Below are 12,926 nucleotides of genomic sequence, written 5' to 3' on the forward strand. Positions count from 1 at the left end.
AATTTATATCCCAACTAAAATTAGAATTTCAAGAGTAACTGCAATGTGGTTTTTTTACTGCATTACCTGAAGGATTTACTACTGTGTTATAAATGCAGTAGTCAAAGAGCAAAAATAAACACACAAAGATAACACTTCAAAAAACCAATCTTAGGAATATTACCTAGTTTCTGTAAGAAAAAAATTATGATGCATTAACTCAGTGTTTGTTACTTTTAATATTTTTTTTTCCATTTCATACACAATACATGACAAAGGGAACAGCCAGTCAGCATTATGAACAATGGTATAAGAACAAAACAGAACTTACACAAGTACATACATAAAAGCACATAGCCAGGTTACGTTAAGTAAGTTTTTGAAAAAGTATTAAAATGTTGATGATTTTACTGAAAGCTACAAAGGTACTCTGGAAAAAAAAAACATATATATACTTTTGAGTCTTTTTTTACCTGATGATAAAATCCAGCTTGAGCCATGGGGTCTGGTTGTGCCCATCTATAGCCTACATGAGGCCATGAGGTAAATGTCTCCCGTCTGTTAGCTTCACTATACATCAACGATCTAAAAGTAAACATACTTCATGTCATCAAAGTTAGGCACAAAATTATAGTAACACTGCTATTTAATAATGAAGAAAAAATTTTACTGGATTAACAAAAACTGGTAATGATCTAATGACCAAGCTCAAATTTATATTTTAAACTAAAAATGATCACTTTTAGGAATTTCCCTCCAACAGGATAAAGAAAAAGAAACCTGATTGATGGCCACAAATTAAACAATTCCAGGGATAGATTAAATTAACCAATGTTGCATAATAATATAACAGAGAACAGAAAATCTGGAAATGTAGAGGTAGAGAGCCCTATGTGCCACATTTTGCATAAATGGATAAAACCACAGCCACAGGGACACCAGTTTTATGTCAGCCACTTTGAGAAAGCATTTCCAAGTTTAATTTTTTTCAAAGTAGAAAGCAGTCTTCTTGTCCCTCTCCCGAAAAATTACTTTCCAGGGAAGTTGTACACTCAAGTAAATTATCAAAAAAAGAAATCTTCACATATGCTTTCATATTAAAATATTTTAGCTCACTGAGTGAACCTGTAGCAGAAATTACTAAAGTATTTTTTAAAAGATCATACCAAAACTAGAGAAAGTCCAAATGGCTTCAAGTAAGAAAAGACTGGTAAGTAAAGCTTATTCTACCTAACACAAAAGTGCAACTGGTAACAGGAAGGGAAAAAAAAAGATAGTGGTAAGGGGTCATGATGATGAGACAAGAAAAATCCTTTTCTTTTAAACTCTTCCCTAAATAGTATATCATTTCCTGTAATCTAATGAGCTTAGGTTTAACTCATAGTTGTGTTCCAGTTTGAAAAAAGCAAAGTTGTTGGGTTGGAAAAGCCTTACCATTTGTAGGCTATGATTGTCTTCAGGAACTGTCAGTCTTAGAACAGAAAACTATTATCTAATTAGTTACATTAGCAAAGAAAACAGCATTAGCATCTAATAGACCCTAATTCAAATCTCCAAGAGACTGAAGGTTCATCAAGTCGTTAAAAAGTTCCTAGATTCATTTTTAATGAAACCACCACCACAGACTACATCAACATTATTATTTTGATACATTTGAACACCTCCAGAAACACTGAATACCCTAACCAATGAACGTATTTCCTAAAATAAATCATTAACCATAGCTTGCACTGATTTGTTTAGAAACTCTGCTACTGTTTGCAAAGAAAATAGCCCTGACGGGCTCTTTTATAATCTCAAAACAGGCATAGCTCTCAGACAAAAACATTTATTCTAAGTACACATTTTTCTTTTTAACCCCTCTCCAGACATATTCCAAAGAGTATTTTAAAGATAGCCATAGCATCTATCACCTAATAGTTATTGGGATTAAAAATGACAGTCTCTGTATTTTGTCCAAAAGATGGAAATAGCAATATAACTACAGAATATAAAAATTCTTCCAAATATAAACATGGCCAATAAAGTTATTTATATAATAACAAATCACTTCATCAAAAAAAAAAAGGCACTGATTAAGCAAACTCTCAATTTACCAAGAGATAAACTAATGAATACTGCAAAACAAATATAAGAGCAATTCTTTGGATAACAGAAGTTAATTTATTCAGTAGTGCCTTTGCTAACATCAGCATGTACTATTTATAAATGTAATTCAGAAAAAAGCATACAAAATTACAATTCACAACCAATGAAAATGTGAAAATGTGTAACACTACAGGAGAAACAAATGTGAACTTAGCAAAACTGCTAAATTTAGTATTTCAGGATAGCATTTTTAAACTTCAGTACTTTTAATAAGAACCTGATAAATGTAACTTCATATAGCAAATCATTTAAGTTCTTAAATGAATGTATTAGTGGCTTTTTAATTAGTTATTTTTATACAAAGATGACGTCAATGAATCTCTTTAAGAAAATGCTGGTTGAGATGTAATTTTTATAATACTCTTTTTAAATCCAGGGCAGGTAGCATAAAAATCTTAATTCAAAACTGTCCTGATTTTTTACCTCATCCCTTTTTTTTTAAGTAGGAAATATTTATATGGCTCTTATACTCAGATTCTGGCATGGTTTTTTATTTACCAAAATTTATCTAAAAGGTCTCAAAATTTCATCATAACAAAACAACTCTTACATATTGAATGATTATATTTTGAAGTTAATGCAAGTATTTACTAAGCAAATACAAATCTAGAATTTTCAAAATATAGTTTTCTGATCCCTTTAAATACCAAGAACCAAAAGAAATTGTTAATAATAACAATTCAACTAGTAGTTAATATTATTTCAATATCTCAATAGAATTAAGAATCTAAATGGTTTCCAAAAATATTCTGAAATATCCTTAATCACAGATTTTACAGTTATTTTTAGTTAATATAAAAACTAACAAATTTAATCTCATTGTCACATCCTTTCATACACAACATATACCTGTCCACAGAACGGCCGGGCCCCACTCCAAGCTCTGGACGTGCACTAGGTAAGAGGTAAGACAATCTGTCCATCACTGAGGATGCCACAGGTAAGGCAGCAACATTTTGATTTATTTTCTTGAGTTCATTCACAATGGCACTAGCAATGGACTTGAACACATGATGAGGAAGATGAAATGTAACTGTGGCCCACTGAAAGAAAATGGAAATGTAAGCAAAGGGAAAAAAAACTCAACATCTCAACATTTTTAACTAAAATTGTAACTTGACTTAGATGCTTAAAATAAAAAACTATTTATCAGTCTCATCAGTTCAGTCCATTAACTCATCATTGAAAGCAGGAACTTGCAATTACATAAAAAATGAAACTTCAACTAATAATCCTAAAAAAGACATTCTAGAACCAGATAGTAGTTACCAGATTTACTTTATGTAAATGTAACTTGAATTCTCATAAGAGCATTATGTGAATAAGTATTTGTTTTCCTCCATTTCACAGAAGGGAAGCTGAAGGAGTAAGGATACCTACAATTAAAGATTAAGGATACCTACAATTACCTGTTGTTTTTAATATTCAATGGTTAAGCACAAACAGGGCACTCAGGTATCTCCATCATAAGAATGCAGTTATACAATTTATCGCTTCCGGGGCATATGAGGATTTATTTCAGCTAAGAAGATACTTATACATTTGTTGTCACCATAATCCAGCAAAAGTAACTGAAAGTAGAGATCTTATAGTCACACAAACTTGGATTCCAAACCTATCTTCACCATAACTATGTGACCCTGGTCAAATTAACTTCAGCTTCCCCCTTCTGTGAAATGGGGAAAAACAAATACCTATTCACATAATGCTCTTATGAGAATTCAAGTAAGGATTGGTACAGTGTTTAAAAGAGCAAGCATTCAATAAATGTTAACCACAAACACTTAAAATTAAAATAATTACTTTAAAAGTTAGACTGCAAAAAGATAAATATTATTCTACCAGAGAAATAAGCCTGCAAAGTAATTTCATTTTATATCCTGTCTCTGCTCACCTATGAATGGTTTCCACTCTGTCTAATAAGTTCTAGACAGCCTACTAAATTATTACTTATCTGTACTACTGGAAAAACTTGTAGCCAGAAACATGACTTGAATTGCTAAAAAAGAGAGAGAAAATGAGAGAGACGAGAGAATGAAAGCCTCTTACTTCATTTCTAGATCTAACCTGTTCATAAACCCAGAGACTTCTGGTTGAAAAGGAGAATGAATTACCTTCAGAAAGGTCCTGCAACAATGTCCAGCTATACCCCATAAATCTTACTCCAAGCCTTCCCCAAAGGCAACTGTGGGCATTCACTACTGTCACTATCCACTGAGAAATAGAAAATACGGTGATCCTTCGTGCATTGTAAGACAGTAACATTGAACTGACCTAAAGTATCACTGTGGTCCACTAGTGAAAGGGAACCTATGATAGTCAAGTGATTAATAGCGTTTTGGCCCAAAGCTGTCTCAGGGAGTTCTGCAGGTCCCCAGACCTATTTTGTAGTTATTTCTCCAGTTCCCAAATGCATAATTGGAAGAGATACAGAACAGACAACTAGAAATATTCCTACATTGGTTCTCTGGTCCTCTCTGACGACTATTAAAAGTAAGAAAGACCAAGTGGAATACCCTAGAATTTTCATTCTATACAAGAGTACTAAACTAAAGCAATACTATATTGAGGAAAATTCTGAGATTAATGTCCCTGTAAGAGACCTGAAAGATACAGGGTAATCAAACTATCTCATCTCCATTGCCTGTTTGGTCTATGGAGAATATAAAAAGATCTTGAAGAAGGACTGATCTGATTGTAAACTATCAGGTGGTGACTTCAATTGCAGCTGCTGTTCCAGATGAAGTGTCTTTACTAAACCAAATCAATAAATCCCTTGAGCAGTCACATTCTGTCAAATACCTTTTCTTTACACTAATTTTTAAGGACCATCCATTGTTCTATATGACAGTAACAATAAACATTCATGGTCTTACCTGGGGCTGTATCTCATACTCTTTATTATAATCTAGTCTGTAGAAATCCTGATCATTATAACATCTAACATCCTACAGATCACCCCATTGGTCTACTATACTAATAATGTCACACCAACTGGCCCACATGAGAACGAAGTAGCAAGGGACTTGAACGCCTTAGTAAGACACATGCAAGTTAGAGAGGATCAATAATGCCCAGAAAAACTCAGGATCCTGAAATCTCTGTGAAGTTTCTGGAGGTCTAGTGGTCTGGGCATGTCGGGATATTTCCACTGAGGTAAAAGACAGGTTGCTGTAACTTGTAAAAGCAAATACTGAAAAAGAGGTACAATGCTTGGTGGTCCTAATTGCATTTTGGAACGAATATTCAGCTTATTTGAGTGTGCTGCTCTAATTCAATCATCAAATAATACATAAGATGCATAACAAGAAGCTCTACAGCAGATGCAGGCCGAACCACAAGATGCTCTGCCACTTTTACCTTGTGAGAATACTAGAACACTAGAAGTGAGTGCAGCAAGCGAACATGCTGTAAGGAGTCTCTGGAAAGCTGAATTGGGACAATCACACAGGAGTATACTAGGGCAAAGCCATGTCCTCTCCTGTAAATAACTACAGCCCTCCTTTTAAGAAATAGTTCCTGGCTTCTCAGGATTCCCTAATAGAAATTAATATTTATCGATGAGATAAATGTCTATGTAATCAGAGCTGTCCATCACAAACTAGGCATTATCTGACACACTAAACTATTATTATACTGGGCATGAGAAACAAGTATCCTTCATTAATTGGTTTATGAAGATCAGTCTTGAGAAAGTCCAAAAGCAAGTTTTCAACAAGAGAAATAAGCAAGTAGTTCAGACTTCTACAATACATATCCTTCTTATACTGTCTCCTTCTCATTCCAAATCAATGGCTTCACAGGGTACTCCTTATGATGAGATAACTGAGGAAGGAAACTCCTGGTTCTCATTTACAGATGGTTCTGCATGTTACAGTGGTACCGCCCCAAATAGATGGCTGCAGCATTCACAGCCCCAATCAGGACGGTGGTGAAAGTAAACCTTAGTGGATAGAACTGCAACCACTACGTTCAGCCATTCTCTTTGTACAGACTGAGAGTTAGTCAGTAGTAAAGAACCTCACTGATTAATGGACAGTAGCTAATGTTTTGGCTGGATGGTCAGGCATTTGAAAAGATTAGGACTGAAAGACTGTTAACAAGGAAGTCAAGGGTAAAGGTCTATGATGGACAGACCTATCAAACAGAGAGGATGAAAATACTTGTGAAATACATGAATGCTCATCAAAAGGCATCCATTCCAGAGGAAATGGATAAATTATACACATCATATGACTGTCATTCACCCTCTCTCCATAGCCACTCCGTGTTGGTTCAATGGACCTGTATGCAGAACGCCATGGCAACAGAGACAGATGGTATGTAAAGGCCCAACAACATTAACTTTCTGTCACCAAGACTAACCAGGCTACAGCTATTGCTGATTGCCTAATCTGCCAGAGCAGATATACCAAAGCTGAGCCACCAATTTGACACCATTTTCCTAGGGAAACAGCTAGCTATATGACTGCAGGTTGATTATACTGGATTCTTTCAGTCATGGATTGGGAAGCAATTTGTCTTCATTGTGTAATTGATATGTATTCTGAATATGCATTTATCTGTTCTACCCAGAGTGCTTCTGCCATAATATTACACCATTGCCTGTGGACTAACAGAATGGCTTATGCATGATCATGGTATTCCATACAACCCTGCTTGATTGAGAGAGCACTTGAAAGCAAAACAAAATTTTGTTTAATGTAGCAATGGGCTCTTACCCATAAAACTGACTGGTCCTACTGTGGTATCATCCAGAAGGAGCTGGCCTGACAATAGAGTAGTGCCCTACCAAAGACTCATGTTCCATACTAACTGGAAGAGATGTTCTTCCTTACAGGATCATGTATATGCTTTGAAGCAACAAAAAATACATTATAATTTCTCCCAAGAGGGTCACTATTCTTAAGAACTCATTCAAAGATCTTTTTTTTAAGCTTTAAGCTCTAGAGCTCTTACATCCCAAGGGAGGAATGTTCTACAAGGGGTACAATGGTTCCACTGAATTATGTGTTGAGACTGCTACCCAGCAATTTGGGGCTCCTCCTGTCACTGAATCATCAGGCAAAAAAGGAGGTTATTCTACTGGTTGGTATGATTAAAACTGACAAAGGCAAACTGGATTGATGCTAAATAATAGGGGCAAGGGGAGCTTAATTAAGAGTCCAGAAGATTCTCTGGGTGCCCTAGGTCCTTCCGTGTCCAACAGTAAAGTGAAAGGATGAGTACAACTTAAACACAGCTTCACTGAGGATTAGATCCTATGAGAGTAAAGATGTGGGTTACTCCACCATGTAAAGATACCTACACTGCCTGAGGACAGAGGGAATATGGACTAGGTAGTAGAAGGAGGTAATAAATAAATATAAATCCGCTTGACCATTACAGAACTGAGGGGTACAGCAGCTATGCATATTTTCTTCCCTTCTTATTACATATACGGTAGATGGATGAATGGATGTAGATTTAGACAGACACCCACCCATATATAGACAGATATATAGACTTACTATTTTATGTAGAAATTTTTGGTTGTGATTAATTTAGTATTTAGGTAGCACAGTTCTGTTAACTAAACAATCGAGACTGTAACTAAATTTAAGCCATAGAAATGGATAAAATACCTGTTGGGACTTTGTGTCTCTCCTTTCTGGGGTGGGGAGAAAGAAAAATCTTCATTTATAAAAAGTAAAAGCATAATATTTTTGTTCTATGAAAATTCAAATACATATGAGAGTGTGTATGGAGATGCTGAGTAGCCAAACAGTGGACTGTGCTAGTTATTAAACTCCTATCCCTCAGCTCCAAACCTACCCTTATTTTTCTTCTCTGTCATTTAGGGCTGGGACTCCACAAACTGTAATTCCCCTTTGCCAACCAGTTTCCTGGCTATGAGGTTCTGACAAAAGGAATACCAGATGGAAACTGGAAAGCATAATGAGGGAAGAAAGGCTTGTCCGCACTATTACTTGTTGCTGTTGTCAACACTGCTTCACCAAGGACCTGGTGGCAGCAGTTGATTCTTCCGCTCTTCAGCAGTTTCTGTTTTATTTTCTTAGCACACCCAGAACCATTCTCATAGAGCTCCCTCACAGGTACTAACATCAGCCAGGTAGCACCTCTCTTCAAGGCTCTGAGTTTCGCTTCCACAAGCATTGCTCTCCAAGATCCTGAGGTAAAAGGCGGGTAGCAGCTTGTGCTCAGAAGTCTGAGTCCCAGACCCAAAGGGCCTCTCTCAGTTTGCAGGTGCAGAGAATCCTAACCTCTTGTACCTCCAGACCTAGGTGAGAGCTGCTTCCTATAGTTACCACCTGTGCTGTTACCTCAGGGTTTCCTTTTCACTTCTTCAGATCTCAAACACATGTTAAGTCAATTTCTTACTTAAAATTGTGTGTTGGAATGCACAGTATGGTTCTGTATCACCAAATAAAATGACCCATTAATGGAATATAGGTTAATAAAATCACAGTAAATCTACAGAAAAATAATCAATGTAAGTATCAGGAAGAATGCAGATGATCTATGAGGATTGATAAAAGATACTCAAGATACAGCCTTAAGTGAAAAAAAAAAACAAGGTATATGCTATAATCTCAATGTTTGAGTCCCCCCAGAATTAACCTGTTGAAATCCTAAACCCCAAAGGTGATGGTATTAGTAAGGAGGGAGGTACTTGAATCATGAGGACAGAGCCCTCATGAATGGGATTAGTCCTTTTTAAAAGAGGCTCCAGAAAGATCCCTTTCCCTTTCCACCATGTGAGGATACAGCACAGTACACCAGCTAGGAACCAGGAAAAGCAACTTCACTGGAAGGCAACCATGCTGGCACCTTGATCTTGGACTTCCCTGCCTCTAGAACTGAAAGCAATAAATTCCTGTTGTTGGTAAGGTACTCAGTAATTGGTATTGTTATAGCAGCCCAAACAGACTAAGATAGTATATCACAGTATTTTAGTATAATTACAACTGTATTTGAGGAAAAATATATTGACAAATACAGAAGTTATTTTTAGGAAAATGGTTTTTACTTTCTACCTTATACCCTTCGTATGGAATTTTATATGTGCTACACTTATAACTTAGAAAAGACCTTAAAAGAAAAACACATAAGGTATCAATGAAATATATCTAAGAATTTAATTCAAAGTTTCATATCTCACAGACATCCTGGTGATACCAGAAAAAGAGAAATTATTTCAAAGAAAGGCCAAAACAGCCCCACTACCAAAGACATATTCCATTTCTCATCGAAGCTCATAGCCTGACACGAAAGTCTCTTTCATCAGCCTGTCGACCAATACAAGGCCATCAAGCACAAAAGCCTTTGGAAGAAAATAAGGCAAATAGTTCCCACAAACTGAAGTTAAACTTCAATAAAAATAGTTCCAACTTTGAGATGCCTTATAAGCAAATATTCTGACTTTTAAAAGAGAGAAAAATCCAGAACTGGAGTATTTCCAAGGGGTTTTGGGAGGGAGAAAGACGGAGAAAGGTGAAAGTATGGAGGGGCTCTATTATAACCCCAAGCAAGGTAAATTGTTTTTAACTTCTTACCTTAGCAACTTTGTGGTTTGCTGCAGTCTCGTGAGATGTATTTTTTAAACCATCTTTGAGCTGTGTGATGAATAGATCATAACCCTCCATACTAGAAATATCTACCTTTTCTAAACAAGCTGATAAAAGTTGTTGTGCCTAAGTAAAAAAGATGAGCACAGAAAATTAAACACAACAAAAAATGTTAAATTCAGATCCTTATTCAAATATTTTCATTTGTAATTATTCTGACAGTTACTATACTGAAGCTTACCTACTCTTACTTTTTTTTTAACACTTAATCAAATACTAACTATTTGAAGGACTGTTTCAAAATTAAATGAGATAAAGCAATACATTCAGTACAGTACCACAGAGTAAGTTTCAATACATTGAAGCTATTATAAAGCAAAACAAAATTGAAAAAATTGGACAAGCTGAAACCATGAACAAAAATGAAAGAGGTAAAATTTTAAAGACAATTATGTAAAGTCCTTCAATGAGCTTTCAATGCACACTATGCAAAACTATAATAGGGGGAAATTCACCAAGTCAGCAGGTAATATAAAAAAGACCTTTGCATTGCTACCCCCATATTCAATATGAACTATCTTAATTAGAAATACATGGTGAACATATGGAAAAGAATATTTCCACACAGATTCAACCAAACCTGGGACCCCTTACTTTAGCCAAGACAGTGACAAATGTATGTGGTGCAATAAAGGATACCTGGGATGGTGGATGGTCTACAAATATTATGTGAACAACAGACCTGTAATTATTTAGGTAAAAAGAGAGAAAACCATCAAGAGATGTTTAGGCCACCAAGCAAGGTTGAGGAGGTGGTAGAAGCCAGCTAAACACCTACTACTTCAGTCAGTGTGGTCAGAAAAATACTGACATGAAGGTCTATTTCATGTAAATGTTCAAATTACTTTATTTTAATTCTGTAGTTCTTTTCAAAACCTGAACAGTTTAATACTCTCTTTCATTGTAGAATATAATACATATTCTATATAAAGATATCAACTTTATTAAGATATCACCTGTTCTAAATTCCTCAAATTAGGAGAGAAAAAATGTTCAGTACAAATAGAATTAATTCTATCTAAAGATTTTAGACATGCCTGCAGATGCAGATATTCTGATGACAAAAAAATGGCTATTTTCAGACTCAAAACTTCCAGTAACAGGCTTTCAACATTAATATATAATATATAAAACTGTGATATGATACTAAATGTAAAATCTAGGTGTATATATGGCAGTATCTTTAAAAAAAAAAAAGCTTTCTAAAGAGATAACATTTACACCATACTTAAAATTTATACATTGACACCTTTCATGTCCTAAAAATGGGAAATATATTGGTTTTATCAATTAATCATACCAATCCATCAAATGGAAAATAATTAATAATAAAAAACTTGGTATGAAGGCAGAAATAATATCTCACTCTATTAGGGAACATAGCATTATAATATTTTATATTCTATTTAAGATTATTTAAAATTCAGGAACTCTGAAAGAAGTACTATGAAATTACATTACATGATCAACAACACACAAAAGAATCTGAGTTAGGATAGACTTTATATATTAAGTAACCAAATCTGTAACACTACAGAAAAATACATATGGCTGAAATTTTAAACTGGGACTGTTAAGAGACATGATACATAACAGCAAAGATTAGTGATCATCCACTAATATTAACTCCTCTTTTTTTAATTTTTTTTAAAAAAGAAAAGAATCACCTCTTTCCCAGCCTTCTCAGCTTGCTGTGGCCATGTGACTAAATTTTGGCCAATGGGATGAATATAAAAAGGGTATATGAGAGCGAGTTTGTAAAAGAGGAAAAGAAGGAATGAAGCACAGGAAGACAGAATAAGGGGAAGTGAAGGAAGCAGGGGGAGGGAAGAAGAGAGAGAAACAAAGTAAGGAGAGAGGGAGAAAAGGGGTGAGAGATACCATGCCTGTGAGCTCCCCTGAACTTTTGCCCACCTTTTCTCTGGAAAATATGAGACTTGGAATAACTGTCTTGGAATTTAAGTATTGAGCTAAGCAAAGTTGCCCTTACACCTAGCCCTACACTGTTACTGGAAAAACTATCTTGTTTAAGACATTGTATTTTGGGGTCTCTGTTACAGTAATTTAACCTGTACAGTCCACACTTAAATACCACTTCAACAAGAGTCAATTATTCAGAGGAAAGACAAGTTTTAAACAAAGCTGTGATCAATAACTAAACTGTTTTTAACAGGGATACATATATAATGTCCTTAATGGACAACTTAATTTAACACTTAATAAATCTGAGATTACATTAAGTAGAAATGCATATTGCTATGTATTTAAACTTACCTCTGTAACAGGTAATTCAAGCTGAACCACATCATCCTGCTTTGAAACTGGAGTTTGCAGAGCAGTGTCTAACAACAAGATTCCATTAAGGTCCTTCCTACACCCTACTGCATAATCATCCACAAATATAACTTTATCCACGGCAGAAATATACTGACATTTCACCTGTCCACCTGGTTTAGCTGTTAAAAGAACAGAAATTCAGCACTTAAGATTTTAAGACCAATAGTCCATTAAAAATAAATGTTTACATGACAGCTAAACATAATATACAATCCTGGACTGGAAAAAAATTGCTCTAAAGGACAATACTGGAACAACTGATAAAACTGCAATATATTCTGTAGATTTGATTAAAGTATCAATGTGCAATTTTCAAAACTTGACAACTATATTGCTATTATAAAAGAAAATGTAATTGTTCTTATAAACAAACAGAAATAGTAAGGGTAAAGGGTCATGATGTACACAACCAATTCTCAATAGAGCAAAAGTAAAATGTAAGTATATGTAGGGGAATGATGAGCAAATGTGCTATTCAAAATTAAAATACGAGGAAAAAAGATAGTGGTATGAGAAGTGCGGCGGAAATCTCCCAAAATCACATATATCTTGAAAATACAGCAAATATGACTATTCCTAAAAGATTGACCTGAAGTAAGAGTACACCAGCCAGTCTACATCTGGGAGAAGTGAACATCTCATGGAAACGGGTAAAGAAAAAAGTTGCAACCTGGCAGGACTGAGCATTCCCCTCAACTCCAGCCCACCGGTGTAAGAAAGAGAATCATAGCTGGGAAGGAGTGGAAGCACAGTTCTGCTAAATGCCCAGCCCTAGAAATCTAACTTGGGAGCACAGACCCACATTGCCTAGTGCTCTGGAGATTAGAGAGGCTG

The 12,926-nt window shown here is 35.3% G+C and overlaps 1 protein-coding gene across 16 annotated transcripts in view; it reads right to left on the bottom strand.

The window, feature by feature from the left end:
• The window catches only part of BIRC6 (baculoviral IAP repeat containing 6), a 268,324-nt gene that overhangs the window by 236,875 nt on the left and 18,523 nt on the right, over nt 1-12,926 (bottom strand). For all 16 annotated transcript variants that reach the window (XR_012121905.1, XR_012121902.1, XR_012121903.1 and 13 more), the window contains exons 2-5: nt 12,030-12,211; nt 9,684-9,821; nt 2,977-3,170; nt 453-564 (exon numbers count right to left, since the gene is read on the bottom strand). Coding sequence is in view for 13 of the 16 variants with exons in the window: in XM_073214568.1 (XP_073070669.1) it covers nt 453-564; nt 2,977-3,170; nt 9,684-9,821; nt 12,030-12,211 (626 nt within the window). In the remaining 3 variants the exon portion in view is untranslated. The remainder of the gene's footprint in view (nt 1-452; nt 565-2,976; nt 3,171-9,683; nt 9,822-12,029; nt 12,212-12,926) is intronic.

This window comes from Manis javanica, chromosome 1 (assembly GCF_040802235.1).
Source record: "Manis javanica isolate MJ-LG chromosome 1, MJ_LKY, whole genome shotgun sequence".
Taxonomy (NCBI): Eukaryota; Metazoa; Chordata; class Mammalia; order Pholidota; family Manidae; genus Manis; species Manis javanica.